The sequence below is a fragment of the Amblyomma americanum genome, chromosome 3 (genome assembly GCF_052857255.1).
Source record: "Amblyomma americanum isolate KBUSLIRL-KWMA chromosome 3, ASM5285725v1, whole genome shotgun sequence".
Classification (NCBI taxonomy): Eukaryota; Metazoa; Arthropoda; class Arachnida; order Ixodida; family Ixodidae; genus Amblyomma; species Amblyomma americanum.
In genome coordinates, this window is record NC_135499.1 from 185,353,453 (window position 1) to 185,378,657 (window position 25,205).

A 25,205-nucleotide genomic window follows, 5' to 3' on the forward strand; every position below is an offset into this window, starting at 1 on the left:
GGGCTCACTCGCGCTCATTTCAGATCGCGATCTGAGTCGTGAGTGAGCTGGGCATAAAACAATGGCAGGGAACACTTAAGCTCCGCCTTAAACGTATGACGCTATGGCGTTAATTGGTTAATGCCCATATATGCGGAATTGGTAATTACCGACTTACATTCACAGATGCCTTGGTAGTCTCATGTCACTTCAGTGCGCAGTGGCGCAGCAGTTAAGCCAAGCTCCACTGTCATGCGATGGCTACCGCCGGCGACACAGGCCAACAGGCCACGTGACCTATGCGGCCCACCTAGGTCGCTTCTCTGGACATTTCGGAGAGGAAGAAAATATCTTCGCAACACCTGAAGATATAAAAATGCGCACTGCCTTTAGTTCAATCGCTTGGAGGGTTGATGTATCCGCTGTTGTTTTAAGCAGAAAGGCGAAATGAAACTTGAAAAAAAAAAGTCATAAAAGACAAGGGACAAGAGAAGGAGTGTTCACGCCACAACGACTGGTAATGAAACTCCATTCTAGCATCGTACTTGAATATTCAGGAGCACCGACCGTCAGCTAGTCGATGTAAGAAAGCACGTTTCCAGTCCTCGTGTACTTTCATTTCATTCAGTAGGCAAGTCGACAGTATTTAAGTTTGTCATGCGAACACTAAAGCTCGTCGGAGTTCACTTAGAAACTGCGAAGAAACGCTGAACTAAATACTTCCGTATCATATCATACTCGTACTGAAACAGCTTGAGGGTTGAATACGGGAAACAGTGTTCCTTCAGCGCACCCTTCTTTTATTCCTTGTCGATTACATATGAATCTAAACACGTGAAAAAAAATTTAGGAAGGCAAATTCTGGTCATCCTCTCGTTGGGAAGAAAAAGGGCTTCGCAAGCCTCGAATAATGCGTCCCGTACGCGATTCATAGTGCACTGCTCAATCCCACGCGAGAGTGCTCGAAACCACCACACGTCAACGCACTCTGCAGCTTCATTGACCTCTTCGTGTCCTCTCTGCGGGTTGCCAGTCTTCAGCTGGGATGTCGTGGACAGGAAAGCTGTAGCCAACAAGCGGGACCGGCACATTGGGCACCATACTTGATGAGGTTTCGGAGAATAAAAGCCATGCATTATTACTCCTTAATGAAAGGGACACTGACGCGTGGGAAGACCTTGAGCAACGTACTAAGGCATTGCGGCGCGCACGGAATTTATAAGCGGGGCTTCCTATCAACACCCACGTTTCGAGGGCCGCGTTTCGATATTGACTAGCGCTGTCGAAACCATGTGACGGACCAGACAATGGGCTGGCAGCAGGCGCCGCGTTTGGCTTTGCAATCGATAAGCAAGGGCGGGTCTTTCACGTCATGCTATCTTCGATCACGGCGGCCTTCAAATCTGTCCATTAGGAGCATAAAAGTAAGACGACATGAAAAGACGCTGTCTTATACGAATGGTTGCCAAATCGTGAAGAGAATGCACATAAAGGTGCCCGGCAGTCTGCGCTAACTCAATAAATTTGTTTATTGGCATTTGCGACTTCTTATGGCAATATGACGCACCTCTTGCACAGATCCTCGCGGTTCAATTGATTGCTGCCCTCGCAGCATTCTCATTCATACTGAATGGCTCTTTTGTTGTTGTGGTTGTTCCAGGGATGGTTTCATGGGAGTGTGGTAACGTCGCACTAATTCGGAGATCTCCATGAAATCATCTCCGCCGCAACTTTCTCGTTCCGGTTGGCCAGCAGCTCAGTGTTTTTTTTTTACTTGATTTGCATTTATCAGCTGTTTCTAGGCTTCGATTTTTCCGAAGCGAGTGATGGCAAAGCCCTCATTTCGCTCTGCAATCACGCTCTTCTAAAAAAGGCACAAACTAAAGCGGCAATGACCGCAGTGGCCCCAGTCATGGCGTGCTGCCTTATCAGATAATGGCATCAATAAGTTAGGCGCCACTCCGCTTTTGTGCCGGTTCTTCGTTTCGATGGAACCGATAAATCCATTAGCGGAAACTTTATCGAAGCAAGCGACCGCGCTGTTACTGCCCGCTCGTAAACGATAAAGAAATTCTCCGTGGCAAACAAAGGGCTCCTAATTAAACAGCTTTTAAAGTAATTTGGCGCTCGCAGTGCCCCATCTAACTCCGACACCAGTGTCGTCAGATGCTAGCATAGCGATCAAGACGCGAGGGAACTGCAGCAGCATTTACGTTCTGAATATATTATGCGCCGTCGCAGTGTTACGCGACAGCTCCATGAGACCTCGGAGACTGCGCTGCTACCCTTGGTATAGTTAACAGACTGAGTCATGCCTGTTCCTGAGGCAAAACTTGCAACACATCATTTATTTAACAAAGATACAAGCAAAGCATCCGTTTATTACGTGTCTTCTCTAAATTTTCGTCCCCACAGGATTCTCGAGATAGGATTATCCTGAAAATATCCGAGTTTTTCAATATAAATATAAAAATATCGACGAACTAAGACGACAGTATCTATCTTTAACTGTTTTAAATTTTTGCTTCTTCGCATCTGGCATGTTTAAACAATTTTTTGCCTGGTACAGCACATAGCATAGGTTCTATTATAATTTCAGGCAAGGCTCGCATATTTAATTGAAATTTTCTTCCACTTCCTGATGCATTCTAACGCTGTATCTTTCGAGGTCATCATTAGCTGTCTTGTCATGTTGGCTTTTGTATATTTGATATTCTCGAAGCTCGTGAATTTCATCATCATCACCACCCTGACTACGCCCACTGCAGGGCAAAGGCCTCTCCCATGTCTCTCCAATTAAACCTGTCCTTTGCCAGCTGCGGCCACCATATGCCCGCAAACTTCATAATCTCATCCGCCCACCCAATATTCTGCCGCCCCCTGCTACGCTTACCTTCTCTTGGAAACCACTCCGTTACCCTTAAGTACCGGCGGTTATCTTGCCTTCGTATTACATGCCCTGCACAAGCTCATTTCTTCCTCATGATTTCGACTGGGATGTCATTAACCCGTGTCTGTTCCCTCACCCACTCTGCCCGCTTCCGGTCACTTAACGTTACGCCTATCATTTTCGTTTCCATAGCTCGCTGCGTTGTACTCAACTTAAGCTGAACCCTTATCGTTAGCCTCCACGTTTCTGCCCCGTAGGTGAGTACTGGTAAGATATAAACTGTTGTATACTTTTCTCTTGATGGATGTTGGTAAACTGCCATTCATGATGTGAAGAGAACCTGCCATATGCGCTCCACCTCATTCCTAGGAGGGCGAGAAGGCGCATATACTCAATATCGCCCCTGGCACCGCCGATGTTAATGGCAGAGGAACATGCGCGATTCTCATGCATTTGCGCCTTCTCGCCCTCTTTAGTTATTTTTTATAGCTCCAAGATTTATTTTTTTTTTGTCGTACTCATTTTCTTGCTTTTCAGAGCTGCCGTTGTCTAAGGCCTGTAGCTGGTTCTTGCACACCTTTTTTTCTGTGGTCCGTTTATCGTTATCATTATTTTACTAGTATCATTGCATGTTATTGCATACACGGGTCATGAGTTCATTTTCGCTACGTAATGATCGCCAGTCGTGTGGGGGTTTCCTTCGCATTGCCCACTGGCTGACAGTGAATCACGTGGTCTAAGAAATATGACATAAATTGTGCTGGTTTTTTATGACGCAATAAAGAGTTGGTAGTCAGCGTCTGTCCTCTGTTGCCTGTTTCTTTTGACGTACTTCCGTTGCGCTGTGTTAATCTGTTTCGTAGAAAGTATGAACCAACTGCCCAGACTAGAATCCTCATAGAACAATATACAGAAGTACAGAAGTAAAACATCACGAATGTATAACCAATTTTCACACAGTTCTGCTGAGTAATACAGAGACAAAAAAGAAAAATAAGATTACACGGTAACTTAAAAGCTACCAATTCTTCAAGTGCAGTTTCGATTTTCTACGTAACTGAACACACGCTCATGCTCACGAGATTGAGTAAAAAAAATGAAATAAAGGAATAAAATAAGTGCAAAAGTGAGACATCACGAAAACTGCAACATTTTGCAAAGCAGGAGAGACGAAAAAACGGAAAAAATAAACACATTCAGTAATGAAAATACCCAATTTCTTTACAGGACTTTTGCTTTTTTTTCTGCCGCGGATACTCTGGAGCTCTTGAGATGAGCTGTTAAAGAATTGTGACAAATAATACCTTCGAGTTCTTTTACCATAATTAGTATAAACTCGTGGCATCACAAGTCTTTCCTTTGGCCTTAGTGTTTTTCCCTTGTTCACAGGTTCTTTGAAGCTGAAGTCATAATAAATTGTTGTAAAAAACACATATAACTGTCTTAAATTCAATAGGCTGAAATATTTCATGATATCTTCTGATTGGCTATTATTGCGTTGTGTCCCGTACACAATATTTCTGGAAATCTTATGAAGCAGTTCATTACCTTTGTTTGCCGAGTAACAGAGCAGCTGCCGTATATTGCTATAGCGTATCGCAGGATGTGTTGGCCTAAAGACTGAAACGCACTTTTACATGTTTTCACAGTTTTTCCTTCTGGTTCCGTTCGATTTATGGGGGTTGAACGTCTAAAGCGACTGAGGCTGTGAGGGACGCCGTAGTGAAGGGCTCCCGAATTTAGGCCACCTGGGGTTTTTTAACGTGCGCTGACATCGCACCATACACGGGCCTCTAGAATTTTCAAGCGCAGAAGCAAAAAAATGCAAGCGCCAAAACACTTGGCATGCTTTACCTGCAGCCTATACAGATTTGAATCTTCAAACAGCGCCCAATTCCGATAAAGTGGTGCAGTTGCGCTTTAAGACCTGTTTGCACTTTTATTCTTTTTATTTTCTGGCATTGTTATCTATTGCATTGTGAAGCTCACTCCCCTGGTTTAGTGCCTTGGCGCTGCAGGGCACAGCGTAAATAAAATAATAAATTTTAGGCATGTTAGTGACAAGAGAGAAAGAGTGAGACTCACTCGTTGGTGCTGCAGTCTACATGAGACGAGACTGACGAGAGATGAATGACGGGTAGCAACATAGCATAGTGGGGAGTGGCCATTTCTCGTGTAGCCATTTCTACGTGGGCCAAACAGGCAGGTGCCTAAATGAACGCCTTTTGGAACACGCTAATTCTTTAGGAGGCTCTTGTTCGTCGAAGTTGGTAGCACATTGCAAATCTTGCCTGTGCACTCAGTACTTTGACAACACTGTTGTGCTGTATCATCATAAAGAGCAACTAGTACGGGTAGTAGTATAGGCTTATCACATCTTCGCAAAAGGTGACTCGTGTGTGAGCAGCACTTCAATGGCCTTGTCTAAGCGTGAAATATGACTTTTGGAACAACGTGGGAGCCTGTAGGTGATTAAGATTCAGCAATTGTTATTTCCTTTCTTTGTATGTTAGTAGTTTGTGATGATGACGTGAGGATGTGGCGCAGTGATTAGAGATTATTTGTATATGGTTTTCCGATTAAAAAAGTCAGTTGTAAGTCAGTGCTTGTCCGTGTATCTCCTTTTCTGGTCCTTCGTTTTAGTTGCGCTGTTTCGTTCCTTAAGATGAATGACGACACTCACACAAGACTGTACATAGTCTAATTATTGGTCTGGCGACCCTTAGAAAAAATCGCGCTGCATCGGTTGCGCATCGGTTGCATCGGTTCTTCCCCATTTTGAGACTATTTCTGTGCTCATTCCATCGCCATTCCATGCAAGGCCACGGTCATGTTTCTCTGGCCGATGTGTGCAGCCATCATGCGACTGAATGTTTTCTATGTTTCTCTGTTTTGCTACCGTGCGCAAATTCTCAAGATGTAGTGTCTAAAACTTACAAGCGTGTTATGTCGCTTCCTGCCAGCGTCTGCACTTTCAGAGCCCTGCTTGGCGCAGTATTGAGCGTTCGGTACGGAAAACTTGCGCCGTTTCTTGAGCACCTCGAGTTTACTCCATAAATCACCGACGAAGGAAGCTTTTCTCTTTTCGACTGAAACAGGCGCCCTAAAGGAGAAGAATTGACGTGGGCAATCTCGGACAGCCGAGTGAAAGCTAACGAGACGTCAGCGCCATCTCATTCGCGCTCTGAAATGGACGCCCAGCGGATCGCCTCCTCCTCAGTTGGGCGCTAATGGATTGAGAGCCCGTGCAGGCCAGACAGCCGCGCGACGCTCTCGGGCATGCGCTGATAGGGAGCAGAGCGCCCCCTCGGCGTGACTCTGAGTACAGCGCCTCCGTGCAGCGCAGTAACCTGAGCTCTGGCTCAGAGGATCTTCTAATTAACGCCAACGCACAAAGTTTTGTCCCGGTCTCCTAAGCGAACGTGCTCTTAGGAAGTTTTTGCGTCGCCGGTAATTGAATTCCCTGTCGCCAGATTCCAGTTTCTGTCTGTCCGAGAATCACCGTTTGTCTTCGCAGTGACTACAGATCCCCGGCTGTCTAGGCGCGCATTCCTCGCACGGATGCACGTTAGAAAGACCACGGCAGTTTGATTCCCGGGCGTTTAATGAATGGTCATCACTGCGCTGCTAGCTGGCTGTCAAAGAAAGTGCCGGTAAACTGCCCACTGAGGTTTAGAGAATAGCCAATGAGGATAATGTAAGTGCCGCTTGCATGTTCAGAAAGCCGGCCTATTTTTTTAACAGGTATTTTTTGTTGTTGGTGGAAAGCACAGTAAAAACATGGCCTGTTCTGCAGTTGTCATTACCATGAGTCGCCAGTGCACGCAGAAATTCCCTTAGACGCAGAGGGAGGCCCAAGTATCCCTCTGGTTCCCAGTGGCGGGTATTGCAGCAACTTCGTCTGTTTATAGTAGTAGACGTGTGATGTATGAATAGAAATGCAGAGTTATGGATTAAAATACAAAAGTAGCAAGACCCGCTAAACAAAATGAGAAGACAATGTTAAATGTCCGAACGAAATGATGGCACGCCTTCTGGAGTGCATACTAATGTGAAATTGCACAAAGTACGCTATGTATATGAAACCGTGTAGTCTCAGCTAAGCCACAAACACAATGTCGGCCTCAAAGATGCCTCGGAAATTACCCGAGTAGGCCGCGCAAAATCTCTAAAAAAAAAATACTGACCGAGCTTTAATATGGAACATCCGTGCTTGCTTTGCTTCATTCATATTGTTACAAGCCAATGAATGCAGTAAGACATGACAGATAGCTGTGGCATGATTTACTGGCTGACGGCCTGGCGCGAGCACATCAGCCCGCGCCACTGCACAGTTCGTCGTCTTCCAGTCCGTCACACGATCCTTCGCATAAGCTGAATGCGGCAAGATTTGGGAAGGTGCAATCGCAAACAGTTTCTTTGAGAAGGTTGTGGAGAGAAAAAAACACTTGCCTATTTCTATTATTGCGGCTACGCGCGAAACGGGCGCTCGTGTTATGAACCCGTCGCCAGTCGCTTAACAGAGACGCGCTATGTCAAAGAAACGGGGTTTTGCCATACAATGCTGCGCTGGGGACAACAGCAGCACTCAACATTGCTACAAGTGAATGTTACCCGAAAAAGGTACGCTGCTAACATTGCCTTGATTTCATGCAATTAGTACCGTGCGTAGTAGTGAGAAAGGGACATGAATTTTCGCACGCTCGTCTTACTAATATGAAAGCATTTTATGTCCTACTAGCACAAAGCCAATGTCCGTCGCCGTCCATGGCACAAAATTCTTCAGTGACGTCAGCATGCTCTCGCATGACGTCAGCAGTACACCGTAATATAGTGGCATCTACGGCTAAAAAAAAGGTAATATCTGTTCCGAGGGTGAGGGGACTTGAACAAAGGAAGTGCAGTTTGCGAAGCAAGGCACGCAACCCATAGGCCACAAAACCGCCTTTCTCTAGGCGAATAAAGGTGAACCTACTGAATGCGTTTCCTTAGGAGTGTATTGTAATGAGTAGGTGTGTCGTTAGGAAAGAAGGAATGAACCTCGCAACAGAGCTTACGATGAGACAATGCTTTCGTATTGCAAGCGCGTAAGCAGTCTTAAGTGCCCTTCGTAATTTTTATTTATGCACTGGTTTTAATTGTGTGATTATTATGTTGCATACTTATTAATATTTTGGTTCTTATGTTCTTGATTATTTATTTCCATTAATTAATTTGAGACTACCAGCCTTTTTGAGGGCTAAAGCATCAGAGGAACCAGTCCAAGCACAGCAACAACAAAAAAAAAACATGAGCAATGCAGACCAACCAAGTTGCAAGAGCAAATTTGTTAATTGTATCACAATTAGTCAAACTTCACAAAAACATAGAATGAAAGCACATACACTTAAGCGCATTTATGTATGAGAATGCGAAAGCATTAAAGCACTCAGTCATGCTACGTTGCAAAGTTACTAGGAGTCATGACTATTACGAGGCATGAGGATGGATTACTTTGTACAAGCATTATACACCTTACATTACATTGCTTGTGAAATGCTTAGTCTCGCTACGTTACAAAAGTGGTGAGTCATGCGCGATGTATGACACCACCTACACACGCCAGCGCGCGTGTGACACTACCCAGAACGATATGCGATGAACGGTTACATCACAATTTTGATACCAAAATCTGGGAAGGCAAGCTACTGGAGGTGCATATGTCGCCGCTTTGAATGCGTGTCGCAAGCTACCCTCCAACTTGACTAGCTCATGTAAGCTATGTGCAACGAGAAATCGTATAACACCACCCGGAACGCTGTACGACAAACGGTTGTTTCAGAATTTTGATACGAATGTCGGGAAAATGGCGTCACATGGAGGTCGGCCAGTAGTTGGCATACTATATAGACGAACGACATGTATGGGCTAGTCTGAAGTGGCGGTGCTTGGCTTGCTAAGTGCGTCATACGGCCGCTTGATGACGTCACCCTATTTTTCTTGTCATCGCTGTGATTTTTGTACCATCTGGCGAGTGCACACACACACACGCCGCCGGCTCCTCGGGATTCTTCTTATAAAATTCGCAAATGAATGGAACCTTAAAAATTGTCAAGACGGGAACTACGGCCTTAGCGTGGGCTCGCAGCGCTACCCGCATGGTCTCTATAGTCGTGTTCCAAACTGTCAATTGCTGTTTTATTTTTTGTTAAATTGTGATGCTTTGGTAGCGAGCAGCTCCGACCCCCTTGGCGTTCTCACGCATGAAGCATCATAAACGTCCTGGCAGAAGTGCACTTGGGGCCATTTGCAAAGCCTTGTATCCTAGAACGAGCTGCGCAGGTCCCAGATCGAGCCACCATCTTCCGGTCGAGCTGCACTACCTTACCCCCACTTCATCTGACGAGCTTGGGCTGAGGTGAAACTTCTGGTCGACTCGAGCGCTCTCGGTTGAGGACGCTTTGGGGCTCCATCACTTTGATTATACGCTCCAGTTGCTAGGTCCGCTCAAGGAGAGAGGTCCATCGTGCCCGTTCCTCACTAAGGATGGTTATATGTTTAGGGGAACCCCTAAACATACCCCTAAGGGGAACCCCTAAACAGATTTGTAGTAAGAGAGTAATTACTCATTGACATCCACCCGAGCGCAGCCATCCGGCTTCTTTCAGAAACATTGCAGCTTGTAGAAGCTTTGTAAGAAAAATCCGTCCTGGTCCGGGGTTCGAACCCGGGATTACCGCTTACCGGAGCAGTGGCTCTACTAACTGAGCTAACCGGAACTGCAAGCTTATGGTAGGGCGAGAGCGAATTGATCAATAACTCGAAATGAGAAGTGAGTTGGTGGATGTTTAGGGGAATCCCCTAAAGTGGAGTATATTTGTAATCAGGGGGTAATTACTCACTGGCATCCACCCAAGCGCAGCCGTACGGTTACAAAGGAAAGCTATACAGCTTCCCAAATTCCGACACCTGCAAGAGAGAATATCCATGTGAACCCGATACCCAGACACATACACCACGAGCAGTAGAAGGGTCGCTTCCTGACTAATACATTTATTTATTTATTTCAGTATACTGCAAGCCAGAGTTGGCCCAAGCAGGAGGGGCATACAACTAAAAAAATTTCTAAAAGAGCACCAGCTACAAAACCGCGAGTCAGTAAACAGGACACAAAACCAGAGTCATCAAACAAGATACTGGGAGCCATACAATAAGTTCTTGAGCTCCTTCTCAAAATTCATAGACTTACATAGACCCGAAGGAAGGCCATTCCACTCCGCGACAGTGTTCGGAAAAAAACTGTTCTTAAACCCACTAGTTCGCGCGAAAATTGGTGCTAATGACTGCTCATGTACATGACGTGTTCTCCTAGTGCTCGCCAGCTTCACACAATCAGGAAGATCTGCCTTCAGATTTCCAGACATGTAATTATGAAGCAGTACTAGACGGGTAACTTTTCTTCTTATTGCCAAGAACTGTAAATTACTCTTTCGAATTAATGCAGTTGGAGAGTCTATCCTTCTATATTTCCCATAAATAAAACGAACTGCTTTTCGCTGAACACGCTCCAGTTGAGCAATGTCTTTCTTGTTATGCGGGTCCCACACTGCTGCCGCATATTCAAGTCGGGACCTAACACAAGCCTTGTATGCAGTGATTCTGGTGCTCACGGGAGAGTTTCTGAGTTTTCTTTTAATAAACCATAATTTCTTTACTGCTGATGAGCAGATGTCAGCGATATGAGTGGACCAAGTAAGTTTGTTCGTGAGGGTTACTCCGAGGTACTTATAGCTTTCTACTTCTAAAATGGGATGATTGTGAAGTATATAACTGTGAAATCTGGGCACTTTTTTCCTTGTGATTCTTAATAGTACGGTTTTGTTTGGGTTAATATCCATGCCCCAGCGCATTATTCCGCATTATTCTTCATCTGACCGACATGCTGAGGTCTCCAAAGGCCTCATCTGCGTCCTTGGGCTGGAAACTTGAAGCAGACGCCACCTTCCAAGAGGCCAAGGCTGCCCTGGCGCTCGCCGCACTCCTTGTGCCCCCCCTAACCGACGCCCCAATGAGGCTGATCACCGACGCCTCCTTTCATGCCGTTGGTGCAGTTCCGCAACAACTTCACCAGAATGTGTGGTGCCCACTCGGTTTCCTTTCGCAGAAGCTGAAGCCTACAAAAGCTGGGTACAGCACATTCGATCGTGAACTCACGGCTGTCAACCTTGGCATTCAGCATTTCCGCCATCTTCTCGAAGATGCCATGCTCCACGTGGTTACGGGTCACAAGCCACTGACATTCCCTTTCCGTTGCAACCACGGCACACAGACGCCCCGGCAAATTCGGCACATGCATTTTATCTCCAAATTCACGCTTCACCTTTAGTACATCGAAGTAGCCGTCAATGCGACTGGCGATGCACTGTCACGTGTCCATGCGCTTTCTGCTGGTACTGTGGACTTCGAGGTATTCGCAGAAGCACAACATAACGACAACGAGCTTCGTGACCTGCGTGCGGGGTCCACACCTCTGTCGTTTTGTGATGTGCCACTACCATTGACCTCCGGCACGATCGTCTGCGACGTGTCATCTGGCTGTGCCCGTACCTTTGTGCCGGACTCGCACTGTCGTCAAGTCTTTGACAAGCTACAGGACTCGAGCCATTCCAGTGTTCGTGCCACTTAACCTCCCGCTTTGTATGGCCCGGTATCAACGCTGACGTCAGCCGTTGAGCTCGAGAAAGTCAGAGCTACCAACGTGCAAAGACAACCCACCATACCAAGTCGCCACTCCAGCCCTTCCGCCTGCCTGACTCACGCTTTGACCATGTACACATCGACATTGTCGGCCAGTTACCTTCATCACGTGGTAAACGCTACAGCCTCACGTGCGTTGATCGCCACACGCGCTGGCCAGAAGCGTTTCTGGTATACGATATAACGCCCACCGTGGCATCCGTTTTCGTAGCCGGCTGGATCTCTCGTTTCGGCTGTGCCAGTGTGGTAACAACCGACAGTGGACAACAGTATGAAAGTGATCTGTTCAGAGCGCTAACAAGCGTCCTCGGCATCCGCCATATTCACAAAACGGCATGCATACCATCCGTCAATGAAAGGAATGGAATGGTTGAAAGGCTTCAACCGTCAGGTGAAGGCCGCCCTCATCGCCCGCGACGCTGGAACTTCATGGGTCAACGACCTTCCCCTAGTTCTGCTGGGCATTCGTTAGACTATAAAATAGGACCTATGGTGCACTACGGCCAAAATGGTGTACGGGACGACTCTACGTCTACCCGGCGAATTCTCTGCACCACCACCAGCACCGCACATCTGGCCACCTGCCTATAGTCGAGCAACTTCTGTCGCTCTTCGCACGCTTGCGACCTGCTCCAGCTCGATAGCCCTCGACTTACAACGTTTTCGTAAGGTTACCTTCTTCGACTCATGTTTCCGTGCGCCGCGAAGGCATCTGGCTCGCCCTCATTTCACCGTTCGACGGCCTGTTCGAAGCACCGTGGTTCGATTTGCTACAGCGCGAAAACACCTTCACTGTGACTGCGGACGGCCGTGAAAACGCGGTTGCAATAGATGGCGTGAAGCATGGCCAGCTCGTGTGTGTTTATTTCACTCCCCGCTCATCTGCCGCTCGATTCTTCGTCCCCCTCCCCAAAGCGCGCCCCGTGAGTAAAGACATGTACTGGCATCAGCTCAACAACAGCGATTTTCAGGTCTACGGGGAGGGGATGCCCTGTAGAGAACGTCCGATTCCGGCCCCGCTGTGAACCTCTCCACTCCGCAGCCGCCGGATATTTATGTTAGTAGCGCTGGCCTCCTCGGCACGAAAGGATCAGTTTCACCGCTTCTCGGCTACTCGGTGGTGGCCGTAATGTTTCGCTTCTCTATTCTCACGCGCGTCTGTCTATAGTGACGCATCTCGCGCCCCTGTAAATAACATCATTAGATACACATGTAAGGTGCTCTTTGTACTCGTCCCAGTTGACAACATGGCAGATTCTAGAACAACGCATACGGAAGTCGGCAGCAAACACAAAAATTGTGTAGTGGTCACTCACCATGCGGTCAGGTGCTGTTGACCGCTTCATCCAGACGTCAGGTGGATGCAAAGTCAGGTCTATAGCTGTGGCTGAGGCTGGAGGCCGGAAGAAAGTGGGGCTTCCGTCATTGGCAACAAGCAGGTCCGCACTGTCAATGACGGCAACGAGTTTCCGACGGCAAGAATCCGTGTTCCTGTCGCCCCAAACGCAGTGATGGGGGTTTTGATCACTGCAGATAATTCGATAAGCTGGGCAGCGCTCACAAGTTGCTGTAGAAACAAAGGCAATGCTACCTTCTTCTGCAGAGAGACGTACGCGGTTGCACCAGAAAGAGCTCGATAACTTAGTGCATCCTTACAGCCGCTAGCTCAATGCCATCCTTGCCAAGATCGTTGACGCTCACAGGAACATGCGGAATTCCCCTCGTTTGTAAAGTGTGGCACTTCCGGCAGGAAAAATTTTTATGCTGCAGTTTTTATCGGCGACATATCCAGTCAAAGATCTCCAGCTTGGCAGGTCAGCTTCCGAAAGGGCCAATACTGAAACACTAGTTTCTTTAAAAATGGTTTCGATTCAGCAAATCGAGTCAGAATCCCAGGGGAGTTTCACTGCACTATAAACGATACTTTTCAATGGCTTTTAGTTCCGTGAGGTTGAACACTAGCCACATTAGAAGGAAAGACAGCTGGCCGCGAAGACGGTAATCATGTATTCAAGGGAAACCACCGTATGTAGGAAGTTCTTCAGGGTGTCAGGCGTCCTCCAGGATGAAAGGATGTCAGGGAGTTCTCCCTGTCGCCGAGTCTGGCTGTGATCTGGTCGCTCAGGGACATGGACACTTTTTGGTGAAGCAGCTCAAACAGCCGACTCGCACGCCGGGGACCCTGGCGTCTTGCTGGAATCAGATATTTCAGGGAGGCTGCTTGTTGACGCGAGGCGAACATCCGACTTAATGCAGAGCACTCGTCACTTCCAGGCGCAAACTTCTCAGTCGGTTGGGTTTTGGGTCCAGTAATGAAGGACATTGGACGGTGTAGGGCACTCACAAGGAAGGGCAGCCACCACACTAGCTGGATGGTCACCACAACAGTTCGCGCAAGCAAACTCTGATTTCCTCATCATCATCATCATTAGCCTGACTACACCCACTGCAGGGCAAAGGCCTCTCCCATGTCTCTCCAATTAACCCGGTCCTTTAGCAGCTGTACCCACCCTATGCCTGCGAACTTCTTGATCTCATACGCCCACCTAACCTTCTACCACCCCCTGCTACGCTTGCCTTCTCTTGGAATCCGCTCCTTTACCCTTAAGGACCAGCGGTTGTGTTGCCTTCGCATCACATGCCTGCCCAAATCCATCTCTTCCTCTTAATTTCGACTAGGATGTCATTAACCCGCGTCTGTTCCCCCACCCATTCTGCCCGCTTTCGGTCTCTTAACGTTACACCTACCATTTTGCTTTCCATGGCTCGCTGCGTTGTCCTTAACTTAAGCTGAACCCTTTTCGTTAGCCTCCACGTTTCTGCCCCGTAGGTGAGTACCGACAAGATACAGCTGTTGTACACTTTTCTCTGGAGAGATATTGGTAAACTGCTATTCAGGATCCGAGAGAACCTTCCATATGCGCTCCACCCCACTCTTATCCTTCTTGTTATTTCCCTCTCATGATCCGGATCAGCTGTCACTACCTGCCCTAAGTAGACGTATTCCTTTACCACTTACAGCACCTCGCTTCCAATTGTGAACTGCTGTTCCCTTGCTGCGCTGTTGAACAATAATTTGTTTTTCTGCGCATTAATTTTTAGACCCACCGTTTGGCTCTGCCTGTCTAAATCATGGGTCATGCTTTGCAATTCATCTCGTGAGTGACTCAGCAAGGCAATGCCATCTGTGAATCGCAGATTATTTAGGTGTTCTCCATTAACTCTTATCCCCAACTGCTCCCAATTCAGGCCCCGAAATACCTCCTGTAAACGGACTGTGAATAGCATTGGCGAGATCGTATCTCTTGGCCTGATGCCCTTCCTTATTGGAATTGTATTGCTGTCTTTATGGAGACAAGGAGGGCAATGCCGTTAGCAATATGGATAAGATAGTTAAAGTAGCCGAAGAGTTCTACAGAAATATATACAGAAGCCAGTGCAATCAGAATGTTAATGAGAGAGAGAGAGACTAGCGAACGGCAATGTGTCATCCCGCCAGTAACGAAAGAGGAAGTAAAGAAAGCCTGAGGGCCAATGCAAAGGGGAAAATAAGCTCGTGAAGAACAGGTAACAGCAGATCTGTTGAAGGACGGAGGAGAAATTGAGATAGAAAATCTAGCCACCCTGTATACGCAATGCCTTATGACCTCGGCCGTACCAGAAGCTTGGAAGAACGCAAACATTACCTTAATTAATAAGAAAGGAGACATCAAGGACTTGAAAAATTACAGACCGATAAGCTTACTGTTCGTTGCCTAGAAGGTATTTACTAAGGTAATCGCTAATAGAGTCAGGGCAACCTTAGACTTTAATCAACCAAATGATCAGGCAGGCTTTCGTAAAGGATATTCAAAGATAGATCATGTTCACACTATCAATCAGGTGGTAGAGAAATGCGCAGAATATAACCAACCCCTATATGTAGCCTTCATTGATTACGAGAAAGCATTCGACTCAGTGGAAACCTCAACTCTCATACAGGCAATGCAGCTCTCATACAGGCAATGCAGCTCTCATACAGGCAATGCAGAATCCGGGTGTAGAAGAGATTTATGTGAAAATGCTGGAAGATATCTACTGCAACTGCACAGCTACCATAGTCCTCCATAAATTCAGCAATAAAATCTGATTTGCAGGCTTTAAAATCGTGGACGCCACAGCAGTGCTCGCCGCATTGATCCGTGGCGCAAATTTTGTCCGCATGTCTAGACCGTTGGCGTCTAAAACACCGGCGAGAAGTTTCAGTGAATTCGGTGAATGCATGTTTTGTGGATCCTAGGTGCATTTTTTCGGGGCGCTCTGTGCTTGAAGCGAATGTCAGCACTACAGAGTTGGTAGGTTTCACTGCCCATTTCTTTCCTTTAGACTCCACACGGCGCATTCAGTCGTCTCACGTGCAGAACACCTAACGGTTTCAAGTAATTAAGAAGGTCGCTTTCTGAATACCCCTTTGGTACATCCTTAATAACAAAGGTGTCCTTCATGTAGGATTGCGGATACCATACTTACTCTTATGTAACGAATCTGAAAAGCACTTCTCAAGAATGTCAAGCTGCTCTTCTGTTGAGATACCTTGATGAAGAGCCCCTTGCGTTGCGTGGTGAATCGGCTGCGAATCGGAGCTGATCCTATTGGTGATTGAAGTGCCGCGAAGAGCATGGTAGGTTTTCGCTGTCTTAAATCAATCCCTTTCTCTGTTTGCGAGACTACCACCTGGATCCCGACCGTTGTTTGCTTCCGATGACTGACTAATACGAAGCCCTCGTTATCCACATGGGCCATGTCGGCAACTAACTCGTCACAGTCCACTATCGTTGATTCGTCCCCACTGATCGATGATATCTCGCTGGACTGGTGGTCTTCCCCGTGATCTGACTAATCTCCGTCCTGTGAAGCCACGCTGGCCTCCTTCGGCTGGCGCGTTCCCTTTAGAAAGCCTTGTAATATTTTTGCCAGGTGTTCGTATTCTTAGATCTCGTGGCGGATCGAGAAAGTCTTTCTTTTCTTGTTGTTAAGGCGTTTTAGTGTATTATTTACTTACGGCGATGTAAGGCGCTCGGTTACGGGAATTCTAGGAATGTATCTTTTAATGAGGTTGTGCATTTTGTTTTTGAAGAGTGTCCAGTTAGTCTCCGGAGTGTCTTGTTCAAGGTGGATTAGAAACCCACTGCAGAAAGCGTCGAGTTCTCGGTTGATGCTAGAGTTATCGCCTTTATCGTAAAGGTTTACTGTTTTTGGCTACTGTCTTTCGTTTAGGTATGTGGCTGAAAAATGTGTTTTGGATTACTGGATAATCACTAAGTCCCGGCAAATGAGAAAGTGAAGATAGGGTCTCTGGGTCGGACGTTAGTATTAGATCAAATATTCTAGAAGATTGAACAGTTTCCCTTTGGAAGAGGATATCAGCTGGGTTACAGGGAAGGTTTGACGCGTGTTGATGAAATCGCATTCAGGGGAATTTGATGATGCCTCAGGCGGGTTAGATTAATCTATTGCGGGGAAGTTGGTCACCTAGCACGAAAATAGTAGCATGTGGAAGTTTCATGGTTAGTGTGTGAAAGGCGCTGTGAAATAGAGGGATGAAGGAAGCGTCGCTATCGGGGGGGGGGGGGGGGGGGGGGGGGGGGACTATAACAGGCATAGATTACGGTGGGAGGAAATGAGGCATTAGAGCAGATGATTAATATTTCTAAAGGTGACTCTACTTTCAAGCTGCAGCACTAAAGGTTGCGATGAGTACCTATCAAGACGCCACCCCCTTGTTTGCCTATGCGGTCGCAGCGAAAAACATCGCAGTTTGGAAATATGGCCTGTACTTCGTTGTTGCGTATGGATTCATTCAGCCAGGTTTCAGTTAGTATTTAGTAAGGCAGAAACTTGGGCTAGTTGGATATTGTTTGAACTCATATTTTCTAGCGCTTAGTGAACACAAGGGACAAGAACACAAATACACAGGACGTACGCGTCCTGTGTATTTGTGTTCTTGTCCCTTGTGTTCACTAAGCGCTAGAAAATATGAGCTCAATTAGTATGACTGTGCTGCATTCAGTTGTGTCAATGAAACTGGCCAATGCAGCGTGCTTGGGTAGAAGGTTTTTGATGTTAGTGCAAAGAAACGAAATTGAGATGAAAATCTGTTTGGTGACAAGCCGATAGCTACGGGATACGGGTACTACCTGCTGTGACGCGTGCTAAAATATATATGTGGCATTTCCAGAGGTCATCCAGTTGTGACGGATGGTGAATTTTTCTTTCTGGCTCTTTGCGAATTGGATGAGGTTCTTACGGGCAAGACCGAGCGTAGAGGGAATAGCCTTGAGACATGTTGTAGTCGGTTCCTTTTATTTCTTTGCGTTAGTAATGACATGCTCTTATGGTTTAAAATGTGCGCATTTTACTATTCTGGGTCTGTTCTTGTTCGTGTCAAAACGGCCAAGTCGGTGTGCCCGTTCATGTTCGGTTCAATGAAATATTGGGGTTAGTACTGCAGAGTTCGGAGATTATCCCGCCCACGTTTCCCGGCTGGTGTCTTCGAGTGCACAGAATAACAAGTTACAACGACGAGCACGGTCTTCAGAGTCATCAAGCCTTTGGACAATATCAGCAACATGACTCGCGTTGTTTTCGGCCTGGCAATGGAGGTTTGCAATTGCGCTCTCAACTGCCTTCTCAAATAAGCCCGTGTCGGCCTTTATTCTGTCGATACAACTCCGAGCCAGACTAGTCCTTCCTGAAGCAAGTAGAGGCAATTACAGTACTATCAAATTCAAGCACATAATATACGCTGTAAATTTAAATCTAAAGTGTGACGCATGAAAATTATGTAACGCTGCTAGGAGTCGGCCTCCCGTTGCCCTTGAAAAAGTTGGGCTAAGTAAAACCAACAACAACGTACGAAAGAAGTGCAAGATGACTCAAGTCGCAGTGCAATTTAACCCAATTTAGGACTTCATAATGTCCCATTCCCCCCTTACCTCCCCCTCCCCCCAAAATGAGAAGCTCTTACAGAATCACCATATTGCTCATCCTAGCACTCAGTGCACACAAATTTGGCTGCGTGGACATCTGGACAATCTTTCGAGCCTATTCTAATGACAGACACTGTGCTAATACCGGCGCTGTTTTGGCCGCACTGCAGTCCACGCAGTTCAGTTCATAACGCCGGGCTCTGCGTGTAAAGTGGCTTGATGTCTTTGAATTTAATTCCTTCCTCCCAAATTCTGTTTCACTGTCACAGTTGTTCCTCTTTGGCTCGGCGGTGTCGAACGAAAAGACAATTTAGTTCGATTCGTAGCGCGTGAAGACGAGATTTTTAATATGATGGCAGATCAGATCGAACGGAGCTTTTTCCATTGCTAGAATGTGTTGTACAGATAAATGTTTGTACACGCCGGAGAGCGCGTGACGCTAAGGTTCGCAAGAACTTCTGTACTGCTGCTGCTTTTCATACCCTCTCATTTTCTTTACTTTCATCTGGTGGGTGCCTTGGGTACACCAAACCTCTTGATGGCACCGGCGCTGCTTGCATCTCTTCAAAGCATTCTTCATGTCTTTTCAGCGCCACTCGTCATTCATTTCTTTCCTTCTTTACATGCAAACTTTCCTAGAAAGCGGCAAAACGCTGGGAAAGCTCCACAGCAAGCAACAAGACCATTGCATCTACTTTAGTCCCATGCAAAACACCACAATGTTGCGTTTGCCCCACATGCAGCCTGCCGCTGAAATTTTTCTGTCTTAATTACGTGGAACGCGAGAATTCTTAAACTTTGCAAACAATAACACCAGTAAAAAGTTGTAATAGCTAAGCACTTGCGTTAATCTAGAACGCCAGGTTGATTGAGCTGCACAGTTTTGAAAAACAAGGTGTGCAGAATTTCGCGTCTTTTCGACCGCTTTCTCATCCACCAAGAATTAACTTCGCATTTTTTTTCTCTGCATAGAATGAGCCAATCTCGTCGACCATGAAAAAAATTGTAGTGGACATGTGGCGGGTCATAGCGCATGAATATCATATTGTGGACCAGTGCAAAACGGACAACGGACCTAGGAAAAAGACGACACGGGCGCCGCTAGGTCCGTTGCCCAACACAACGTACTGCTAAATGAATATCATGTTAATATGTTTCCTAACATTAAAATTAGAGAGCGCTAAGTAATAAAATGTTGTATTGTGCCCTATGTCGCGTTTTGCCGTACTCTCCCCTACATAACAGTCACAAATAAAATGTACATTTGTTGCTGTTTTTACTCTAGAATAGCAGAGTCTGTTCCACGCCTACAAAACTTTGGCAGCATTTACACCATCTCGGCAGGCATTGCCTCATTGTGCAATATTTACTTGCAGGAATGGATCGACGAGTACCTCGTCTGGGATCCGTTGGAGTTTGGAAACTTCACCAACCTCAGGTTGCCCTGCCACAAGATTTGGCTGCCAGACATCGTCCTCTACAACAAGTGAGAACCTTGCCCAAATAAAATAAAAGCGTCTTTTTATTAGTTTACTTATTAGCAGGATTATGAAATCCGGCACATGATGCAACGGGCACAAGGGACGACAAGACCTTTCAAGATGCAGTACCCTTTCGCTGATTGCGATGGCATGTTTCGCGCTAAAGCCCCTGTACAAAGAAAGAGTGTTATATTACGCAATGGTTGCTCCAGTACGGGCATAGCAACCTGTCCTGCCACTTACTTTCATGATTTCTTTCCTTGACAATGATGTGTCGGAAACAGCCTTAGCCTATGCAGAGAACCTTAATATCTGCAAGCGGCTTCTACGCCCACACGCAAGAGTAAACCAAACAAGGCAGCAATAGGCTGGAGTAAATTGATCTTATGCGTCGGTCTAGTTATTGATGGTAGTGAATTTTAATGGCGCAAGGGCATCTGCGGCCAAAGAGCGTCATGGAACAAGATACTCCCGTTTTGCTCAAGGTTGGGGTCGAGGACACGGTCGAGTTATTACTCCAGCCTCTGGCCTGCACGCAGTGCTCTCTCATGCACCGTGCTGCTCAGCGTTCGTTGTCCACCGGCGCACGTTAGTCAGCCCATGGCGTCCTTGCCAACCGCGAGGCTGGCTCAGTGCAGGATGCCTCCCCCTGCTAACCATATGAGGAGTGAGAGCCTAGATTGCAGGCCCGACAGAACGTTGCAAGTTGCTGTGCTATCCAGCGCATTATGTCAGCGGGCTGCGCGTGTCACGCAGTGCTGACGACTACACGCGGGGCTACTACCAGACGCGCGCCATGATCGACCCCCAGGGCCGAGTGTTCTGGCCTCCGCCCACCAAGTTCCGAAGCACCTGTCCCGTGGACGTCACGTACTTCCCCTTCGACGACCAGGTGTGCACAATGAAGTTCGGTTCCTGGATCTACGACGGGCTGCAGGTGACCGCACATATTAGACTTTCTTTCTGCATGACTGTTGCTTCGTTTCATCGGTCGGGTTCCGGTTGCCCTCGGAGGGGAATGCAGCAATGCGCGGCAGAATGCGTTCAAAAGGGAAATTAGTCATCAGTATTTTCCGATAACAATCATGCAGCACACAGCAGCATTCAAACCGCAAAAAAATCGCAACTGCACATCAAATTTCTTCTTCAATTTCGCATGTTTTATGGGCTCGGTAGCTTTACTTTTGAACTTAAGTATTGAAATTTCGTCCCTGCGTCAACCTGAGGTATATGCCCTCGCATGAAGAACCAAGGCTAATTTATGTCGTTCCTCCTGGCTGAAAATTTTTCAGTACCGCTTAACACACATTTTTCTTTCGAAGAAACAATGAAATACGGACGTGTCAAACGTCCACGAAGCGAAATTAGGAATCCAATATGCAGCGTAAAGCGCATAACCAAAAAGCAGTGCTTTTGTCAGTACGCTGAACTGTAATTATAGAGATCAGCACACAGCTGTCAGTCGGCAGCTTTTCGTAGGGAATGTTAAGCTTCCCTCCAATAGCACACCTAAAAAAATTGATAAGCGTCTTTTAAAGCAATCAAAGCCCATGAAACTGTAAAGCAGTCGAAAAGGGTGCAGCTGTAACGATTCCATCCTTAAAATGTGTGTGACAAGCACACTTTGCCACCTTTTGAGATGGTGCGAGTTAAAGACACGGAAATGCACCGTTAAGGGTGCAAATGTTTTTTTACAGAGCGCACTTATGAAATGTTGATTCTTAGATCAGATATATCTAAATGCAATAAGTTCCGAGCACTGATTGAAAGCCACCAAGAGTTAAGCGACTCCTGGTTACAGTGCCCAAAAAAGTCTCCTCATTGGCCAGCATTTTTGGCGCTGGCCATGCGCTCGCGCACTCAGTTCAACCTCGGCTTAAAATTGAAGGCCTTGGACCTCATGCTTGAAGTATTTAATTCCCCTAATGCGGCCGCCCCCTCACGTGTTCTCCGCAGGTGGACATCCAGAACCGGACGTCCGAGGTGGACCTGGTCAACTACATGCCCAACGGCGAGTGGGAGCTCCTCGAGGCGCGCATGGTCCGCAACGAGGTGTTCTACCCGTGCTGCCCCGAGCAGCCCTTCCCGGACATCACGGTGTCCCTGAGGATCCGGCGCAAGACGCTCTACTACATGTACAACGTGGTCCTGCCCTGCATCATGATGTCCGTGCTCACGCTGCTCGTCTTCTGCCTGCCGCCGGACTCGGGCGAGAAGATCGCGCTCGGCGTCACGGTGCTCCTGGCCTTCTCCGTCTTCATGCTGGCCATAGCGGAGAAGATGCCCGAGACATCCGAGTCCATACCGCTGCTAGGTACGTACATCGCACTCAGTGGTGACAACGGAGCACTGCTTAAAAAGAGAGCCGCTCTTCATTAGCCTCAAGGACACAAGCACTGCAGGTTGGATGTAACGTATGTTTATAGTAGCCGCCGCGGTGGTCCAATTTCTATGGAGGCGAAATTCTAGAGGCCCGTGTACTGTGCGATGTCAGTGCACGTTAAAAAACTCCAGGTGGTCAAAATTTCCGGAGCCCTTCACTACGGCGTCTCTCATAGCCCGAGTTGCTTTGGGTACGTTAAACCTCCATAAATCATAAAATCAATCATATGTTTATAGCGGTCGCCCGGCCCTGATAACCTGTCAGAATAAATAGATGTAACGTCCTACAACATGCATTACGAGAAATTAATGCAGTCAAGGCTGAAAGCTGGGTTAATTTGTTGTACATTGTTGATTAGAGAAGACTGGCGCTATAGACGAGGACACAGAAATAGAAGTACACAGGACAAGCGCTAAACATCAACTACGTTCTTTACTTCACAGCAAGACGCATACAGACAGGTCATGATCACATGAGTGTGGCTCGAAACAAATCACTTATGCTTGCGTGGTAAACAGTTTTCCAGGTACCGTTTTTCGCTTCGAGACAGGGCGAATGAATGCGTGCTGACGCAGTTATCTCATTCACAGCTGATGTAGTAGACTTCGCATATCTCTCGGTGCAGCCTAGTACCTCACCTACCGAGCATACACGTAGCTTCAATTGCTGGCATGCACCCGCAACGCCTTCAGTGTTTGGCTAAAAAGTCGCCCCCCGCTAAACAATCGACTGCAGCGTTGTGCTCTCGTACTCGATCGTTTAGGCAGCGTCCCGACTTCCCAACATAGCACTTCCCGCAGGAGAGTTAGTGGCGCCTGTCCTGTGTACTTCTATTCCTGTGTCCTTGTCTATAGCGCCAGTGTTTTCTAATTAATAATGTATCACGAGATATTTCATGTTTTAGTTTTATTTATATATTCGTATGACTCGGGCTATTTTTCTTTCGACTGAAAACACTTCAGCATCAATGAAATTGCGGTGATAACAGCGTAGAAAGCAAGCTGCGCTTTCGACGGTTTGTGTGTGTGTGTGGGGGGGGGGGGGGGGGGGGACCAGTTCTGTCGCAACTCGGCAGTTCTGAGGCAAAGCTAAACGTTAAATATCATGCCTTCAAAAAAACTTTAGTAACTGGATGAAAATGCACTAAGCTGCAGATGTTAATGTTGTATTTACACATCTTCGAGAACAATCGCATTGTATGCGTTCAAATCGAATACATCGCAGAAATTGAAACATAAACACTGCAACCGGAACTTATGAAGAACTACTTTAAGAATACGTGTCGCAGCAGCAAGGTTCAAAGTCAGAGCATTCTCTATTCTTAAAGTGCAAGGCATTGCATAAAAAATATTTGGACCGATAGCTGTGCGGCTAGTGAAACGGTCCAGTACAAAAATAAAATAAAATACACAACATAGCCGTAATGAGCAAAAATGAAAAAAAAATAGAAGTTGTTGATAGTTTTTAGCGCTTAAGCACTTACGCAGTTTATTAAATACTTCCCATGTTGATGGATAGTGCATGTTCCTGGAAGAGTGATGTTCATTAAATTAAAACAAACACAAATTCGGGCTCTCAATTTAAGCCTGGAGGGACTTTCAAGGCAAACACAGGCTCAGGCTCTGACGAAGGTTATTAGCTTCTGTATTCTTGACAATCGGTCTTAAAAGAATTGCAAGTAATAACTGCAGTTTACTTAATCTTACAGTTTCTGCGCGGTGGTGTTGCTCCCTTCATACCCCGTGAAAGAGAGGCTACTACTACCACAATCAGTTACATAGCAACATAGCCTTCAATCCTTATAAAGTTGCTTATCATTAAAATATCGAATTGCAGAGGCCCATCAAAGCTGCTAATAATATTGTTTGGAAGAAAACTGATTACCCTTTTCAACAGACTGACTGGCTGGATAACTCCTTATTACATCGAACACTATCGCACGATTTTTCCCATAGCCTGTGATTTTGCAAAGGCTTTGTGCCAGGGCAGAAAACTGAGCTAGTTGGTATACATTCATTATGATAAATCCAGGCGCTCACAAACAACGACACAGAAGGGACACAGCGCTTACTCGCAACTGCAGGAATTTTTATTCAGAGGCTTCTACATATACAACAAAAACCACAACAAGACCAGAGTAATCGTACGCCACATGCCGACCGATGTGCAGGAAAAGATTAACACGCGGTTTTCAATCGCTCTTTCAAAAACCTATCTCTCCACCAGACAAGCCATCTGAAGGGTCACTAACACATGTGTGCCCCGTTCCCGCGATATGAAAGGCTTCAACTATCTCCCGCGTTGCACGATCTCGGTGACGAAAAAGAACAAACGTTTTGGAAAAGAGGGGAGAACTTTTTTTTTGCGCTTGCTGCAGTCACGACAATGAATAACCATATTGTTTGAAGTGTAACCTTTTTTCCAAATCTCCGGCATGCTCCATCAGCCGCACATTAAAACAACGACCACTCTGGCCTATGCACACTTTTCCGCACGACATGGGGATTTTGTACACTGTGCCCACTTTGCACGCGACGTACGGTGATATATGTCTGACAGCACATCCTCCTTTTCCTTTCTTTGCGCCCAGCTCCGCCTTAGCTTGAATCGCAGGGCATAACGTTGACAGTTTTTTGGGAGCCGAAAACATGACACGAATGCCATACCTGCCAGCAACTTTCTTAATCCCGTGTAAAAGTCGATGCACATACATTACTACACGGGTTTGCTGTGTTCTTCTTTTTTGTCGTTTTTCCCTGTCCCTTTAC

The 25,205-nt window shown here is 46.7% G+C and overlaps 1 protein-coding gene across 1 annotated transcript in view; it reads left to right on the forward strand.

Annotated features, from left to right (window-relative positions):
* LOC144125625 (acetylcholine receptor subunit alpha-1-A-like) overlaps window positions 1-25,205 on the forward strand; it is a 141,398-nt gene that overhangs the window by 111,260 nt on the left and 4,933 nt on the right. The window contains exons 4-6 of the mRNA XM_077659193.1: window positions 19,950-20,059; window positions 20,811-20,991; window positions 22,011-22,368. Of these exons, the coding sequence (XP_077515319.1) occupies window positions 19,950-20,059; window positions 20,811-20,991; window positions 22,011-22,368 (649 nt within the window). The remainder of the gene's footprint in view (window positions 1-19,949; window positions 20,060-20,810; window positions 20,992-22,010; window positions 22,369-25,205) is intronic.